General features: G+C 41.1%; 1 protein-coding gene across 4 annotated transcripts in view; it reads right to left on the bottom strand.

Moving 5' to 3' along the window:
- LOC106884388 (NAD kinase) overlaps positions 1-19,471 on the bottom strand; it is an 86,547-nt gene extending 67,076 nt beyond the window's left edge. For 2 of the 4 annotated variants that reach the window (XR_016241273.1, XM_052966010.2), the window contains exons 1-2: positions 6,656-6,738; positions 4,751-4,828 (exon numbers count right to left, since the gene is read on the bottom strand). Coding sequence is in view for 2 of the 4 variants with exons in the window: in XM_052966010.2 (XP_052821970.1) it covers positions 4,751-4,828; positions 6,656-6,693 (116 nt within the window). In the remaining 2 variants the exon portion in view is untranslated. Of the gene's footprint in view, positions 1-4,750; positions 4,829-6,655; positions 6,739-18,177 lie in introns of those variants that run through there. The other 2 variants (XR_016241272.1, XM_014935741.3) reach the window with 2 other exon arrangements.
- Between the last annotated feature and the right edge of the window lie 204 nt (positions 19,472-19,675).

Below are 19,675 nucleotides of genomic sequence, written 5' to 3'. Positions count from 1 at the left end.
ATGGAAAAACAGACATAAAATAATGAAGATGATGAACAGGTTCTGTTGCATAACTAGTTAACTGAATTACTTAATAACTATTGGTTTATCTTTATCTTATTAGTTTACTTCAATTAGTCCATCATTTAATTAGCTAAGAACTTGTGTGTGTGTATGACTGGAGAGAGAGAGAAGCCAGTTTTCAAACATAACTGTTTTAGTTATCAAAACAAATGAAACGTACAAACAACTTCCTAATGAGGTTCATAAAATGTGCTAGACCATGGGAGTACAGAGTTAGGGCTGACAGGGCTCGATAACAAAACAAAAATAGTTATAAAGGGATATAATGCTTAGGGAGTTAAGGTACTAGCTGTTGGCTACATAGCTATGAGTTCAAACTTCATTTCTACAACCAGTGAGGTCACTGTGTAAGGTACATAACTCTGCTAGTTCCAATTCAGTTGACTGACATGAAACGGATGGAACTCATTTTCCTCTAATTAAATATTTAGCACAGTAAGTAGGGGGAATCGGTAAAAAATAAAAATAAATAATAAATAAATAAAACTACCCACTCCCTAAAACAGATCATCCCAATCAGGCAAGCATGGAAAAAGATGTGAAACGTAAAACGAAAGTTTACTTCACAACCACATGACTCCAGGCTTGACTTTATGTACAACATATACACAGACGGGTGTGTGTGTGTGTGTGTGCATGTGTTTCAGTCATTTTGACTGCGGCAGTGCTGGAGCACTGCCTTTAGTCGAGCAAATTGACCCCAGGACTTATTCTTTGTAAGCCTAGTACCTATTCTATCGGTCTGTTTCGTAGAACCGCTAAGTTACGGGGATGTAAACACACCAGCATCGATGTCAAGCGATGTTGGGACACACAAACACACAAACATATACACGAAGGGCATCCAGCTGTAGAAACTCTGCCAAATCAGATTGGAGCCTGGTGTTGCCATCCGGTTTCACCAGTCCTCAGTCAAATCGTCCAACCCATGCTAGCATGGAAAGCGGACGTTAAACGATGAGGATATATATATACGACGGGCTTCTTTCGGTTTCTGTCTACCAGATCCACTACCAAAGCTTTGGTCTGCCCGTGGCTATGGTAGAAGACACTTGCCCAAGGTGCCACGCAATGGGACTGAACCTGGAACCGTGTGGTTGGTTAGCAAGCTACTTACCACACAGCCACTCCTGCGCCTATGTGTATTAATATATTGAATTACGGCCATTTACGTTAAAAAGTTAAAATTTATCTATTCAGTAGATATAGATCAATAAGATAAGCGCCATAGTGAAATAAGTATCGGAGTTGGTGTTATAGATTAAAATCTTTGAAGGCAGTATAAATATTTAACCCTTTAGCATCTAAGCCAGCCATATCTGGCCCAAATATTCTACTTGTTTTGACATTAAAACTGGCCATGTGTAGCCTCTCACATCAACCCTACAATGTCATTCTAAAAATAAATAATCACCTCATTGAAACCCAAGAGCTATGGAGGTAATGTGCGATTAATACAAAACAACTGAATAAATAAACATTACATCTGACTGAGTAATCTGAATGCGAAAGGGCGAAGATAGTATAAATCAATGTTTCTTTTCTAAGATGTGATTTCAGGTAGAGGGGGAAAAGGAGAGAGAGAGAGAGAGAGAGAGAGAGAGAGAGAGAGAGAGAGAGAGAGAGAGAGAGAGGGAAAGACAGAGAGAGAGAAAGAGAGAGAGAGAGAGAGAGAGAATATCATCATCATCATTTAACGTCCACTTTCCATGCTAGCATGGGTTGGACGATTTGACTGAGGACTGGCGAACCAGATGGCTACACCAGGCTCCAATCTGATTTGGCAGAGTTTCTACAGCTGGATGCCCTTCCTAACGCCAACCACTCCGAGAGTGGAAACTAGGAAGCCCATTGTATGTGTGTGTCTATATGCATGCATGTATATGTATGTACATATATCTGAGTGTGTTTGAATGTGTGAGAATGTTGACATCTCAGAGCTTTACTCAAGTGAAATGGTGTCGTTTACATTCTTTGTTAATGTTATGATCAGTTGCTCTGCATTTTCAAAAATCTATGGAACAAGAAATCTCCTAGTTGCAAAACTCCTTAATTTATTACAAGTCTGGTGTTACTCTTTACTATCATCAGCCACAATTTAAGAGTAAACTGATTTTTTAATTAGAACATGACTGGTAGAGTAATCTCCCTCAGCATGAGGGTTATGTTATTGAATTCTATCATAGAAATATGGCCACAAAATTTGGGAAGAGAGGGTTGTCAAATAAATCCTAACCCCTGCCAGTAAATAACAAGTACTTATTTTATCTACCCTAGGATAAAAATCAAAATTGACCTTACAAGGACTGAAAGTAAAGGCTCGAAGGGATAGAATTAAATACGACAGTTTGTTTAACTTGGTAAGTCTGCCAAGGACATAATATTGATTGTTAGTACAACTTAACAACTCTGCTAAGGCTAAGATCCCCTTCAACTGAATGGGGCTTTAGTAGAGAGGGAGACAGCTTTATGCTATGGGATGAGGGGTTAAAGTGAGAGAGATGGGTCCAGAATAGAACAGGTTTCTTGCCGTAGGGAAGCTACACTGCTACTTGCATTATAGAAGAGATGATGGAAGTGTGTGTGTGTGTGTGTGTGTGTGAACTGGAAGAAGATAAAAATAGTGGTGATGAGGTGTGAAAGTGGACCCTCAAGATATGAGGTGAATAGAAATACATGGGGATAGGGGAACAGGAAGTGAGAGTGGGTAGTGGTTGCAAGAGTTTATAGGAGAATCATCATCATCATCATCATCATCGTTTAACGTCCGCTTTCCATGCTAGCATAGGTTGGACGATTTGACTGAGGACTGGTGAAACCAGATGGCAACACCAGGCTCCAATCTAAATTTGGCAGAGTTTCTACAGCTGGATGCCCTTCCTAACGCCAACCACTCAGAGAGTGTAGTAGGTGCTTTTACGTGTCACCTGCACGAAGGCCAGTCAGGCGATACTGGCAACGGCCACGCTCGAAATGGTGTCTTTTATGTGCCACCCACACAAGCCAGTCCAGGGGAACTGGCAAAGATCTCGCTCGAAAATCCTATGAAGGCCAGTCAGGCGGTACTGGCAATGGCCACGCTCAAAATGGTGCATCTTATGTGCCACCCACACAAGAACCAGTCCAGGGGCACTGGCAACGATCTTACTTGGCTTGCCGGGTCTTCTCACGCACAGCACATTTCCAAAGGTCTCGGTCAGTATTCATCGCCTCGGTGAGGCCCAATGTACGAAGGTCTTGCCTCACCACCAATGAGAGCAGGTAATGAGTGAGAGGAGAATATTATGAAGAACATATTTTCCACCACCATCTTCCTTAACCATTATTCCTTCATGTTCAGTCATCTTTGTAATTATTTTATACCCCTTTTAGGTATAAAATAATTTATGAAGGCGTCCATCCATGTCACAACTAAATACATGGTTCATAATACTCAAAAATTTCTTTCTTAATGCTCTAATTAGTTCGATGTTCTGTGATTAGTTCAATGTTCGATGGGATACAAAGGATGTTTACCATACTACAAAGGGAAGATTATATAACTGTAGAAATCGGGTGGAGCTTAAGGGGTGATAAAGGGTGACGAACAATAAACAAGTTGGGGAAGGTAGGGGAGAAGAAATAATGGACAGTGCAGAAAAAGGAGCAGGTGGTGACGAGCAGCAGAATAGTAATAATGATAGAGTAAACAGGGAGAGAAATAGAGAGAGGAGCTTTCAAATAAGGGATTTTTTTAAATTCTAGAGCAATTTGAAAATTTAGAGTTGGCAGACAATTTGCCAAACAAGAATGTCTATAAACGTCACCAGGTGAAGTCCAACTACACTTGTTGAAGCTGAATTGCAAAATCATCATCATTTAATATTTGTTTTCCATGCTGGCATGGGTTGAACTGTTTGACCAGAGCAGGCAAGTCAGAAGACTTCACCAAGCTCTGCTGTTTGCTTTGGCATGGTTTCTATGGCTTGATGCCCTTCCCAAAGCCAACCACTCCAAAGAATGTACTGGGTACTCTTTTCATGGGACCAGCAGCATTAAGGTCACCAAATAACCCTCAATTAGGTGGGAAGAGTCATCATCATCATCATCATCGTTTAGCGTCCGTTTTCCATGCTAGCATGGGTTGGACAATTTGACTGGGGACTGGTGAACCAGATGGCTACATCAGACTCCAATCTGATCTGGCAGAGTTTCTACAGTTGGATGCCCTTCCTAACGCCAACCACTCCGAGAATGTAGTGGGTGCTTTTTACATGCCACCAGCACGAGGGCCAGTCCAGCAGTACTGGCAACGGTCACGTTCAAATGGTGTTTTTTACGTACCACCTGCACAGGAGTCAATTTATTTAAATTTAAATACATATTTAATGTTTCTTGAATTGAGGCAGCAAGCTGACAGACTCATTAGCACAGTGGTGAAAATGCTTAGCAGTATTTCGTCCATCTTCATGTTCTAGGTTCAAATGCCACCAGGGTCCACTTTGCCTTTCCTCCTTTTGGGGTCAATAAAATAAGTACCAGTTGATCACTAGTGTCAATTTAATCGAATTAGTCCTTCCCCGAAATTGCTGGCCTTGTGCCAAAATTTGAAACTAGTATATTTCTCGAATTTTGTTGAATTAGTATAAGATATCTTAGAAACAAAATCAAACTAAATGAGAGAAGAATAGCTTAGATAAAAACTTACATGAGTCTAGAGTTGTCCATCAAAGTTCCTTTTGGCCCAAATTCCACTTCTGCAAAAATACTAGTGTTATGTTGGTTCCTAAAGAAAGAAAGACAAAACAATAATAATTAAATCAAACATGGTAAAAATTAAAAAAACAAACATGATTTCTTTTAAATAAATAAACTCTAGAAAGGGTATAGAAGTTAAATAGTTTTAATTTATTATTATTATTATTATTATTAAGGTGGCAAGAAAGATAAGCACATTGGACAAAATGCTTAGCGGGATGTCCGACTTTCTGAGATCACATTCCACTAAGGTTGACTTTGCAATTCATCCTTTCAGGATTGAGAAAATGAGTACCAACTGGATACTGGGGTCATAATCAACAAGCCACTCCCTGTAAAAATTTCAGGCCTTATAAAAGAAATCATTACTATAGCAATGGACTGGCAGAAACGTTAATGGTATTTCTTACAGCTCTTTATTATGTTCTGAGTTCAAATCCCACCAAAGTTAATTTTGCCTTTCATCCCTCTGGGGTTGATAAAATAAAGTAGTACCAGTCAAGTTCTAGAAATGATTTAATCAACTGACGAAACTTCTGCCACATTTCAAACCCTACACCTATATTAGAAACAATTATTATTATTATTATTATTATTATTAAAGGCCTTCATCAAAGAGAGGAAGAGCAAAGCCCATAGCCTTTTTCAAGGACTCCAAGACTAAATGGGAGAAAGAAAAGTTACCCTCAGACTCAAACCAGTGCCTAAATACTAACAGAATGGATTCAGAGCCAGATTAAGATTTTGTAGGCCCCAAGGCTAAGAGTACTGGTGTGGCCCTCAATGATATTTTCAAAAAACTTTTTACTTAATCTCTGGAGCCCTTTTAGCTGGTGGTGGCCTTTAGACTGCAGCCGCTAAAGCCAATGCCTTAATCCAGCACCAAGTGAACTCTGCGAAGGACACCCAAGGGCTAGATATTGAGTGCTGTTAAACTAGGAAACATATTAGGCACACCCCTTAATTTCTCTCGCTCCCTCCTTCTCGGGACATTAGTGATGCAGCTAGAAACAGAAACCTGATCATGGACTAAGTTTGCTATGTACTATAAACTGTACTATAATAAGCGTAGGAGTGGCTGTGAGGTAAGTAGCTTGCTTACCAGCCACATGGTTCCGGGTTCAGTCCCACTGTGTGGCACCTTGGGCAAGTGTCTTCTACTATAGCCTCAGGCTGACCAAAGCCTTGTGAGTGGATTTGGTAGGCGGAAACTGAAAGGAGCCCATCGTATATATATATATATATATATATATATATATATATATATATGTATGTATATAGATATCATCATCATCATCATCGTTTAATGTCCGCTTTCCATGCTAGCATGGGTTGGACGACTTGACTGAGGACTGGTGAAACCGGATGGCAACACCAGGCTCCACTCTATATATATATATATATATATATATATATATATATGTATGTGTGTGTGTGTGTGTATATGTTTGTGTGTCTGTGTTTGTCCCCCCAATATCGCTTGACAACCGATGGTGGTGTGTTTACGTCCCCGTAAATTAGCGGTTCGGCAAAAGGGACCGATAGAATAAGTACTGGGCTTCCAAACAATAAGTCCTGGGGTCGATTTGCTTGACTAAAGGCGGTGCTCCAGCATGGCCACAGTCAAATGACTGAAACAAGTAAAGAGTAATAGTAGTATCATTGTATATCATGAATAGATTAATAAGAAAAATGTGATTATTCCTGAATGAATATGAATCAGTATAGGAAAAGCATTAGTTTCTTGGGAAAAACACAAAAATAAAAATTAAAAAATAAAACCTAAAACCTAAAAAAAAAGTAGATGTTTCTATACGTGTGTGCGTGTGTGTGCGTGTGTGTGTGTGTGTTGTACCTTGTGAGTAGTTTGGAGACCATCATTTTCGAATTCATACAGTGATGTTGCTTGTCTGTGTAGGCTTGAATGACTCTCAGCTAAATAGATTTACAAAACACTAAATGTATAACTAAACCTACTTACTTCAAATTTCAATTAGAACATTTTAAATTGAGGCGAGGAGTGAACTTCCGAGGTGCAGTAGTAATCTAAGAGCTGACACTCAAATGCCATCAGAGACAACAATAAAGTAATAAAAAAAATTAAAATAAAAAGAGGGAAAAAAATGGACAAAATAGCCCCCACTCCCATCACTACCACCACCAAAAAGAGAATGTAATCTTTCAGAGTACATGACTAACAAAAGTATAATTGTGATTATTTCTGTAAATCTTTTATATCACTTTTTGGGAAATAGAACTTTTTTTTATGTATGTGATCTGATCAATAAGTATCCGGACTGTTGCTATAGTAACAAAACTAAAATACAGAGAGTGAAGCTGCTTGGCACAGATTGACCTTGAACTCTGCTGTGCATGGGCACTAAGTTTTACTATTCTAGCTCAGTTCTGCTGTTTATAGCAGTGCTTGGAAGGAAGATGTGTAGCGTGTGATCATCATATTGACCATGACAGAGGAAGTTGAGCAGAGAATCTGCATTAAATTTTGCCAAAAGCTTGGCGATACCTGCTCAGAGGCCTATGCAAAGTTTCCAGAAAGTTTCCATCATTTTCAAACCTGGGTGTCTTTTTGGTCAGCTGAAAGCAGTTTTCACACAAACTTGGCAGATACTCATCTCATACCCAAATCTTCAGTGATAATAGACTGAACTGAACCGTAACTAATCTGTACATCCTCTGATAACTCACAGATGGTGGTTTGATGATTTCCCCTCACAGCTGCATGCACATCTGCAATGTTTTTTTCAGTGCTGCTGGTTGCGGGTCTCCCAGAACATTCGTCAATATCAACATGTGGCCCTGACTGGCCTTCGTGTAGAAACTCTGCCAGATCAGATTGGAGCCTGGTGCAGCCATCTGGTTCGCCAGTCCTCAGTCAAATCGTCCAACCCATGCTAGCATGGAAAGTGGATGTTAAACGATGATGATGATGATGTTGCAATTATGAATGCGATACCCTAACCACCAAGCTATGTGCTTTCCCCTTCCTGGTTCATTAATATAATGATATGATGTTTGTAATTTTAATGATTGAAGAGCAAGAGAAACTGTGACATTCAAGTCTTTTCTAAAAAGGTATTAAAATATGGTCAGTAAACTGAAGCTAAGTAGTTCCAATTATATGAAACTTGAACACATTGAAGCTATATGAAAGCAACAATTTCTATTTCTCCTTGTTATCTTTACTGATAGTAGTCATAGTAATTAGGGAGATAAAAACACCAACATTTTAACATAAAAATCCTGAATAGCTTATCCCTTCAGCTGTCAGACTTTGCATAAAAAGAAAATAATTAGTTACTATAGCACCAGCGTAATCGTTACCAACGTCGCCTTCCTGGCACTTGTGCTAGTGGCACGTGAAAAGACATTCGAGCAAGATCGTTGCCAGTGCCGATGGACTGACCCCTATGCAGGTGACACGTAAAATACACCATTTTGAGTGTGGCAGTTGATCGTTACCAACGTCGCCTCCCTGGCACTTCTGCCAGTGCCGATGGACTGGCTCCTGTGCAGGTGGCACGTAAAATACACCATTTCAAGCGTAGCCTTCGTGCCAGTGGCACGTAAAAGCACCCACTACACTCTCGGAGTGGTTGGCGTTAGGAAGGGCATCCAGCTGTAGAAACTCTGCCAAATCAGATTGGAGCCTGGTGTCGCCTCCTGGTCCACCAGACCTCAGTCAAATCGTCCAACCCATGCTAGCATGGAAAGCGGACGTTAAACGATGATGATGATGATGACGACTATATTGGCATAATTTCTGAAGCTTTTAAAAGAAAGGAAATAAGAGTCTATGACAGTCATATAGTGGTCTGCTTCAATCCACACTTCTCCAAACTCATACAGATATACAAATATATCTCTGGTAGATACTATACCACATCTTTCAATCTTTGCCATATATAACAGACAATTATACAATCTACATAGAATACTAGGATAACTGCAAAACTATCAGTGAGTGTGCTGGTTTATTGACACCTCCAGGAAATTCTAGGGAGCAACTATACACCAACCAACTCCCCCTTGTCAAACTTGAGCCAATGAGGAAGGTTCTACAAGGTCATTCCATCTGTTTGGAGTAGCAATCAAAATTTTCCTCAAATCATATCTCACCTGCTTAGGAAAAGGATAATGTAATCCTAAGAACATTATATCTGAAAATCATCATCGTTTAACGTCCACTTTCCATGCTAGCATGGGTTGGACGATTTGACTGGGGACTGGCGAACCAGAAGGCTGCACCAGGCTCCAATCTGATCTGGCAGAGTTTCTACAGCTGGATGCCCTTCCTAACACCAACCACACCGAGAGTGTAGTGGGTGTTTTACGTGCCACCGGCACAAGGGCCAGTCAGGTGGTACTGGCAACGGCCACGCTCAAAATGGTGTATTTTATGTGCCACCTGCACAGGAGCCAGTCCAGCGGCACTGGCAATGATCTCACTCGAATGTCTTTTCACATGCCACTGGGACAAGTGTCAGGAAGGCGATGCTGGTAACGATCACGCTCAAATGGTGCTATTTACGTGCCACTGGCATGGAAGCCAGACAGCTTCGCTGGCAACGATCACGCTTGAGGCGGTGCTCTTAGTGCTCCACTAAAATGGTCACTGGCAGAATTCCTTCAGTCATAGATCTGCTTGGTCAGGAGTGATATTGAGCAAAAAGACAAATTTGTTAAACTCTGTTGTGAACACTAGATCCTTCAGATATGTTCAGGCTATAGGGCTCTCACAGCATGGATAAATATGAAAGAGCTTAATAGACCCTTCCAGACTGGTAAGATTAACACAAAACAATGATCATCATCATCATCATCATCATCGTTTAACATCCGCTTTCCATGCTAGCATGGGTTGGACGATTTGACTGAGGACTGGTGAAACCGGATGGCAACACCAGGCTCCAGTCTGATTTGGCAGAGTTTCTACAGCTGGATGCCCTTCCTAACGCCAACCACTCAGAGAGTGTAGTGGGTGCTTTTACGTGTCACCCGCACGAAAACGGCCACGCTCGAAATGGTGTCTTTTATGTGCCACCCGCACAAGCCAGTCCAGGGGCACTGGCAACGATCTCGCTCGAAAATCCTACAGGAGCCAGTCAGGCGGTACTGGCAACGGCCACGCTCAAAATGGTGCATCTCATGTGCCACCCACACAAGAACCAGTCCAGGGGCACTGGCAACGATCTTACTTGGCTTGCCGGGTCTTCTCACGCACAGCACATTTCCAAAGGTCTCGGTCAGTAGTCATCGCCTCGGTGAGGCCCAATGTACGAAGGTCTTGCCTCACCACCTCAGCCCAGGTCTTCCTGGGCCTACCTCTTCCACGGGTTCCCTCAACTGTTAGGGTGTGGCACTTTTTCACGCAGCTATCCTCCTCCATTCTCACCACATGTCCATACCAGCGCAATCGTCTCTCTTGCACGCCACAACTGATGCTTCTAATGTTCAGCTTTTCTCTCAAGATACTTACACTCTGACGGGTATTCACATTGACATTACACATCCAATGGAGCATACTGGCTTCATTCCTTGCGAGCTTACGTATGTCCTCAGCAGTTACAGCCCATGTTTCACTGCCATGTAGCATGGTTGTTCGTACGCATGCGTCATACAGTCTGCCTTTTACTCTGAGTGAGAGTCCCTTTGTCGCCAGCAGGGATAAGAGCTCTCTAAACTTTGCCCAGGCTATTCTTATTCTAGCAGCTACACTTTCAGCGCACCCACCCCCACTACTAACTTGGTCGCCCAGATAGCGGAAGCTATCGACTACCTCTAGTTTTTCACCCTGGAATGAGATAGAAGTTGTTTCCTGTTTGTTTACAGTCTTTATTGCACCTGAACATCTACCACAAACAAAAACTAACTTGCTAGTTAACCTGCCTTTGATGTTGCTGCACCTCTTATGTGTCCATAGCTTGCACCAGGTACATCTTATAGAGTTACTACCTACTCCTTTTCTACATACTGAGCAGGGCCATCTACCTGAAGGGGTTTGTGTTTTATCTACCTTCCTACTTATTAGGATTTTGGTTTTAGCTAGGTTGACTCTAAGGCCCTTCAATTCTAGACCTTGCTTCCACACCTGAAACTTCTCCTCTAGTTCTGATAGTGACTCCGCAATTAGGGCAAGGTCATCAGCATAGAGGAGCTCCCAGGGGCAACCTGTCTTGAACTCCTCTGTGATTGCCTGGAGGACTATGATAAATAAGAGGGGGCTGAGGACGGAACCTTGGTGGACCCCTACCTCTACCCGGAATTCATTGCTGTACTCATTTCCAACCCTCACCTTACTGGCAGCATCTCTGTACATGGCTCGCACAGCTCTCACTAACCATTCTTCTATCCCAAGTTTCCTCATTGACCACCAGATAAGGGATCGGGGGACCCTGTCAAAGGCTTTCTCCATGTCAACGAAAGCCAGGTACAGAGGTTTATCCTTAGCTAGGTATTTCTCCTGCAACTGTCTCACTAGAAATAAGGCATCAGTAGTGCTTTTACCTGGCACGAACCCAAACTGCATCTCATCTAAATTGATTCGCTCCCTAATTAGTTGGGCTATGACCCTCTCTGTAACTTTCATAACCTGATCTAACAGCTTGATGCCTCTGTAATTATTTGTATCTAAAGCGTCACCTTTACCTTTGTAGCAGTTGACTATGATGCTGCTACACCAGTCATTGGGTATGACTCCTTCGTGTATCACCTGGTTCGTAATACGGGTGACTAGGCTATAGCCAACACTGCCAGATATTTTGAGCATCTCTGCAGTGATTCCTGATGGGCCGGGGGCTTTCCCGGTCTTCATACTCTTAATTGCTTTATCTACCCTGGTACTATCAACTCGGATAGCTGGTCCCTCTATTGGGTCGACATACGGCAGGCTCTCTTTCTCCCATTCATTCTCTTTATTAAGCAATCTATCGTAGTGGCATCTTCAGACCTCTTTCTTTGCATCCTCATTTAATGCAAGTGTACCATCATCCATGCGAACACATTTCTCTCCTACAACATCACTATTCTCTCTCCTACACTGTCTTGCAACCCGAAATACCTCGAGTCTTTGGTCCTCACGGCGCAGAACATTGGCAAATCTTTCCTTATCTGCTTCCCCTCTGGCTAAATAAACCTGTCGCCTAGCCTCCCTTCTGGCACATTGGTACAATTCCCTGCTACCACCGTTCTTCCAGTCCTTCCAAGCCTGTTTCTTTTGTCTAATAGCCCTGTCTACCTCCTTGTTCCACCACCACGTTACTCTGGGTCGGGAGGGGACCTTACACCACCCAGAAATCTGGTCGGTGGCTTTCAACAGGTTGTCCCGCAGAAATCTCCAATTGTCTTCCACGTTGTATGATGCTATATCCCCTTCTATTTCGTTAAATGCTTCAAGTAACTTGTCTCTAAGTCTCTGTCCATTTGCAGGGTCTTTAAGCTTCCACACCCTTCTCCTCCAAGCCTGTCTAATTCTGGGCACCCATTTTGCCTTGATCCCAAAGTCGCTAACTACTAATCTATGTTGTGGGGTACATTCTTCGCCAGGGTAGGTTTTGGCATTTATAAGCCGCCCTCTTTCCCTATTTCTGGCGAGGATGTAGTCGATTTGGCTAGAGTGTCTGCCGGAGCGGTAGGTGACTAGGTGACTGGCAGGTTTCCTGAAGTTGGTATTGCAGACCATAAGATCGGTTGCATCACAGAACTCCAGCAGTCTGGTTCCCTCCTCGTTGCGGGAACCAAAGCCATAGCCTCCAGCACGACGTCCGACATGACCGTTGTTGAAGTCTCCAGCCACAAAGAGAAGGTCCCTGTCACTCGTCGACGAGGTAGTTTGCAAGAGGGTGTCATAGAATTGGTCTTTCAGACCATCTGGTAGCCCCGGTTGAGGTGCATAGGCTGAGATGACAGTAGCTAATCTATGATGAAGCACTAGTCTGATCTTAAGTACTCTGTCACTTACTCTAACGACCTCGATTACCTTATCCACCCATTTCTCCGCTAGAAGTATTCCTACGCCCCCGACCCCGTCAGTGTTCCCTGCCCAGAAAATCTTGTACCTGTGTTCTTTGCCTGTGAGGAACCTCGTAGAACCTCCTCTCCATCTTACTTCCTGGATGCAGCACATATCTACGCGTCTCCGTTCAAGCATCTCAACAATTTCACCAGATCTACCTTTCAGCGTGCCGACGTTGAGAGTGCCAATCCTAACAGTATGGGTGTTGGGGGCCTGTGACTATATACAGACCAATGTTTGCAAGAAAAAATGTGAGGCTTAAATGTAATGTCCATGAAAGAGGTAACTACAGGTACCCAAGGACAATGTGGGGGTATGCCTAAAATACCACCAATGAGAAAAAAACTGAAAGTTTGGTAATAATGCTTTAGACAAACTGACACTCAAGAATATAGCAGGGGCTGGTGTTAAATCAAGCATTCTGTAAAGCCCACCAGTTGTGTTACAGGCATGAACCTGTTTCACTAAGAACTTATAAGTACCCTGTGGCAACCATCCTAAACAATGAACTAAAATAGCAACATCATTTTCTTAGTTTTAATATTTGAATGTCACTTATGTAATATAAATTTATTATAGAGAGATCTTAATTATAGCTTTAACAACATCATACACACCAAGAGAAAACAGAACAGCAACATACATTTTTTACATACCACAAAAATAAATGGCTTCTTATAACAGACAGCTAGTTTAATTTACAACAGAAAGGGGCTGGAGGCTAATGTTTTGTGTATGGCTGAAAATCACATGAGTTTATGTGAAACAAGGTATGGAGGGTAAAACAGTCAATTTTAAATGATTTGTGTTACTTCATATTTGTTTGATATCAGATCTTCTAAAAAATTTTTTCCTGAATGAAAACAGAAGCGTGGAAAGAATAAGGAGAACTAACTGGGTCCTCACAGGACCTTAAAAAGGATAAGAAAGAAAAGAAAAAGCACTTGTGCCCATGGCATGTGTAATGGACTTTCGAGCGAGATCGTTGCCAGTGGCCCTGGACTGGCTCTTGTGCGGGTGGCACATAAAATACACCATTTGAGCGAAGCCGTTGCCAGTACTGCCTGACTGGCCTCGTGCGGGTGGCACGTAAAAGCACCCACTACACTCTCAGAGTGGTTGGCATTAGGAAGGGCATCCAGCCGTAGAAACTCTGCCAAATCAGATTGGAGCCTGGTGTTGCCATCTGGTTTCACCAGTCCTCAGTCAAATCGTCCAACCCATGCTAGCATGGAAAGCGGACATTAAACGACGACAATGATGATGATGATGATGATGATATTACAGGCTGTTGTTGTTGTTGTTGAGCACCAGAATCTCTTATCTAGAGTAAAATCTTCATTGGACATACTTTGCAAAGATCACTCATTTGAATCGCACAAAAAAAATTAAGCTAGAAGTTAGATAGTTTCACAGTGATGGAAGAGTTTTGTGAAAGACATACATTTCACAAATGAATGCATGTCTAATCAGATGCAATATTGGATTTAGTAAAGTGATAGTTCATGTCATGGATAAGAACCAATGATGAAAATAGATAGGCCAGTGTTGAGTGGACAATTCATATGCATATATATATGCATATGAATATATATATATATATATCATCATCATCATCGTTTAACGTCCGCTTTCCATGCTAGCATGGTTTGGACGATTTGACTGAGGACTGGTGAACCAGGTGGTTACACCAGGCTCCAATCTGATTTGGCAGAGTTTCTACAGCTGGATGCCCTTCCTAACGCCAACCACTCCGAGAGTGTAGTGGGTGCTGTTACATGCCACCGGCATGAAGGCCAGTCAGGCAGTACTGGCAACGGCCATGCTCAAAATGGTGTCTTTTACGTGCCACCTGCACGGGAGCCAGGATCGTGGTTTCAATTCCCAGACTGGGCGTTGTGTGTTTATTGAGCGAAAACACCTAAACCTCTGTTGTACTCTTTTGCCGCAACTTTCTCTCACTCTTTCCTGTCTCTTGAGTAACGCTGCGATGGACTGGCGTCCCGTCCAGCTGGAGGGGGGGGGGGCATATACGTCATAGAAAGCAGGCCGATGAGCCTGGCTAGGCTTTGAAAGGGCGAAAAAGCAAAAGAAAGGTGGTGGAGTATAAAAATTAAGAAACTGCTAGTGTGCAAAATTTTAACGATGCCTTTTTATATTCTGATTTCAAATCAAACATGACCGAACTAATCTACCCTTCGTAGATAGATAAAATTTATAGAACCAGTCAATTAGTGTAAAATAGTGTAGGGGGTGGAGAATGCAATGAGTCAATCATTGACTACAAGCTCCAAAATTTGAAGTGTTAATCTGTTAGGAATCATTACGTAAATAGGTGTGTTAGTGTATATAATATCTTGTGATCAAACACTGAATGACTAACTTGTTGATTATTCACCTCAGTACAATCGACGTTCATAGGGAAAAAAACACTCAACCAGAAACAAAAGACCAAGAACAGTTTACAGATATAAATCGATAAAACAAAATTGATTTAAGCTTAAGGTGTGTACAGAAGAATAGACATTTAAACAATACATACATATACATTCACTTGTCAGTGAGGGTGTGTGTGTGTGTGTGTTAGTATATATATATATATATATATATATATATATATATATATAAAATGATCATTATTTTACATCCGCTGGAATAGGTTGAACGGTTTGACCAGGGCTGGCAAACTGGAAGACTGCACCAGACTCCAGTCTGATTTGGCATGATTTCTACGGCTTGATGGCCATCCTAACGCCAACCACTCAGAGGGTGTAATGGGTGCTTTTATGTGCCACCAGTATCTGCCATGACTGCATAACAATGCCAAAGCTCTCGGTCGTTGGCTCCGACAGGCCCAACACTCGAAAGGAACTCAGCCACTTTGCCTCCATGAGGTCCTATGTATCTACCTGTCTGTCTGTCTGTATGTATGTATGTATATATACACATTCACATATATGTATGGATACACGTATATTGTTGGCAGCAAGTAAATAAACGTCTCACTCTGCACGTGTGTGTTTATGCAATAATAACACGTTAATTCGGTGTGTGTTTATGCATTTGTCAATGTGTATGTATATTTAAATACACACACACACACACACACACATATATATATATACATACATACATGCATAGGCCTTAAAAAGGAAAAAAAATCTATTAGTTTACACATGCTAAGAATCTAGCGTTATAAATGCATTTTCTTTGTTTCTTAGAGAGAAATTTTAAAGGAGATCATGTGATTAGAAATCCAACCAGGTTGAAACAGGTTGTACATTTATATCATGCCAGAACCCGTTATCGTGTTTAGATTCCAAACTGACAAACCCCTTCACTTACGTCACCGTAGTCCGATAGTACTGAGAACTTCACAGTTTCCAATTTTCATTGTCATTAAAAATGAAGTAAAGAATCGGTATTGATAGAGCCAGTAGTAGAGTGTTCAAAACCTGGCGAAGTATAAACTTTACCTTTCATCCTTCAGGATTGATAATAAAAAAAACTACCATTAATATGCGGAGTCGATATATTTCATTACATCGCACGCTGCTATAAAATGAAGTTTCTATGTGATTGCAGACACGTTGAAATAGCAGTTAAATCTCTCTCGAATTATACCCTGTTGTCTGATTAAAGAGAGACACATTATGTAGTCCTAGCTACCTGTGAACAGACTGAGTGGTTACGACTGGGGTCTCTCTACCTACAGGTCTGCTTGATTATGGCTTATCTTAACATGGAAAAGCTACTGTGTGATATCTCGAGCTGCAAGAACAAGCAGTCCAAACACCCTTCGAGTTACCCAATGAAGTCTCTAATATACAAAATAATAGGACAGTCACGTCTGGATAGCCTTTGAGCATTAGAGCTCGCCAACGACTAGACAACAACAAATAGTAGGTAAGGATTAGCCGGCAAATTGACATCGTAGTTAAACATCGGAGATAGAACGCTTTTTGGTTCACAACATTCTGAGTTCATATCTCGCAGGGTCACTTTTTTTTTCTCTTTTTTTTTACTCTCATTATTTCGAGGCCGATAATAACGTTATAACGCGGAGTGGCGGATTTAAGAGAATGTTGGATGAGATAGCTTAAACAGACACCGTAAAAGATAACTTGCAGTACCCGTTCCAACTCCTTGCGCTATTAGTTCAGATCCTACCTCAGGATTCAAGTCCCATCAATGTTTAAGTCACCGCCCTCCCCCTCACACACTGCGAGAAAGCGACAAGGTAGACCACAGCAGATTGTGATACCGGTATCTCTATGCAACTGGACAAGCATCTCATCGTCTCAACGTAGTTGCGCCATGGCTACGGAGTCTCTGAAGACTAAACACTAAGGGGGGTTGATTCTTTCTGCACGTAAATTACTTTTACTTTCGAATAGTCCGGGGATTTGAGAACCTTTGGAAACGTATTCAGTCAACGAAGAAACGCCAACGATAAGGTAATACTGCGACGAAAGGCTTTGAAAGAATGTTCTCGGCGAACGAAATCCACAACCTGGATTCAATATCCAGATAGAAACATTCTTCTTACTTCACTAATCGTTTCAGAAAATGAAAATATGAAGAAAGGGAAAGAAAAAAAACATGGGTTTTTTTTAATCTTTCAATTAAAGAAATTGTCGAACACAGTACTGTTCGAATTTTTTCAGTGATACTATAAATATAATCGATTATGCAAAATGTGTCACGTTACAATAAGATCAGTATTCAATCAATGCAGGTTTTATACATATTACGTGGCCAGGAAATTAAAAACAACATATTAACCATTTGATATATATTTTGGGTGGAGATGGAGTATATGTAATCTGGGTATACCCCCACTTTTAAATTTTGTTTTTTTTACGGAATCCTATGTTTCAGACCATGGAGAATCCGATTCTGGAAAAAAAATTTCAAAAATCTCAATTTCAAAATTTCGACCCCCCCCCCCCAGCCCTGTAATCAAAGGCATCACAGCCGTGACCAGCCAGTCTTAGTTTAAAAAGAAAGGGTGTGAATTGAGATATGGCTGCTATTTCTAGCAAATCATGTGACCAATTAAGCCTCCCTTCAGTAACGATTTCGATTCTTAGGTGTGGCCATTTCATTTCATTTACATCGTAGATGAAGCATGAACCTCAGACAATCTTATTTTCTCATCTTCCTCTAAATTTAATTAACATATCACACTACTTACGTCTATATTACATTTATGTCGCGAAGAAAAGAAAAAAAAAAGAGGCTTCTAATAAATAATGATTTTAAATAGTCGAAATAAGGATGCGGAAATGAATAGATATATAACGAGATGTGGAGATGATAGAAATAAATGGAATATCTCTCACCTAGGAAAGTGACGTTCTGGTTTCTTACTGTGGCGATTAACTTCCATGGTTTCACACGTGGACGACAAAGATGTTAACGTTGTTGGACCAGTAGTGTTAGTGTTGATGGCTGTCTGTGAAACAAGCGGCCGGTGGTGGTAAAGATGATGATGACTAGCACTGCAGTCGGTATTACAGGCGGTATGAGGGAGACTTGTGGTTTGGAAAGAAGGTAACGTTTGAACATTGGGTAAAGTAGAGGGAGTATCATTCTGATTATCATTCATTCTGATCTTCATTAAGTTAATCAGTAATTAAAAACATAAGGAAAAAACCAGCACCAACTCCACCAATAAACCACCTTCCTTGTTTGTTTGTTATTTTTTCCTTCCTTTCTTGAGGTCGCTTACAATTTAACCTGCTTGTTTGTCCTATCGCTTATCCAGAGACACGGACTGCTGATAACCATATATCTTCAACATAACATTAGCCGAATCTCTCCACAAATGACATGTCAATTACGATATGTCATTACAACTACAACAGAAATTGCATACATATAAATATCTATATGTGAATGAATGAAATAAGTTCTGGAGTGTGGTGGTTGTTATTAGATTCTGCAAATAACTCCATCAGTCTCTTGCAAAGTTAGATAAAACACCAACAGCCACACTTTCGAATCGGCCAATCTCGTCTTAAAAGACATTCTACCTGTTACTTATACTTTTATTATTTTGTTATTCCCGCGGAAACTATTTCAAACCAATAAATTAAATTATTAGCAAATTAATATTTTCTTTCTTGTTGCATACATAAAATATATAACGTATATATATTTTTAGAAATATTCATTTATGCATTTTATTTCTCAGAAGGAATTATTCTCATTTCTATTTTTTAAAAAGATTTTCGCTCAATAAAGGTTTGGGTTCGTTATATTACGAAGCAGGAGATTATGACGACTGCCTGACTCATAGTGTATTGTTACACTTGTTCTCGTTTCATCTTCATTTATTATTCATCAGTCTGGCGAGATTAATTATGCATTGGAACAAGAAGCGGGAATTTATTTTAAATCAGAGATACACTGGGAAACGTCTACTTTTGAAACCCTAGAATATGTCTAACGAATCACTTGACATAGACGAAGGATTTTTTTAGTCGGTACTACTAAAGCAGCACGGTCCCGAGCGCGCGGTCGCGCTAGCTAGTCGTGAGTGGTCGATCTTAGCCCTGACCCTAACCCTTTCCCTAACCCTATCCCTAACCCTAACCCTATCCCTAACCCGCGTGTACAAATGAATACGTGTTTAGGGTTGGGGTTGGGATCGACCACTCACGACTGGCTGACGCGGACGCGCGACCGCGCGTTCGGGACCGTACTGCTTTAGTAGTACCTTTTTAGTCTTTGTTTCCCTTGATATTAATATTTGTTGTTTAGTACACCGAATCTATTCACGCCTATGACCGAAACTTATCAGGCATAATTTATTTACGACTACATTATCTAATATAT

This window comes from Octopus bimaculoides, chromosome 3 (assembly GCF_046866305.1).
Source record: "Octopus bimaculoides isolate indiv1 chromosome 3, ASM4686630v1, whole genome shotgun sequence".
NCBI lineage: Eukaryota > Metazoa > Mollusca > Cephalopoda > Octopoda > Octopodidae > Octopus > Octopus bimaculoides.
This window is presented reverse-complemented; position numbering and strand designations above follow the sequence as displayed.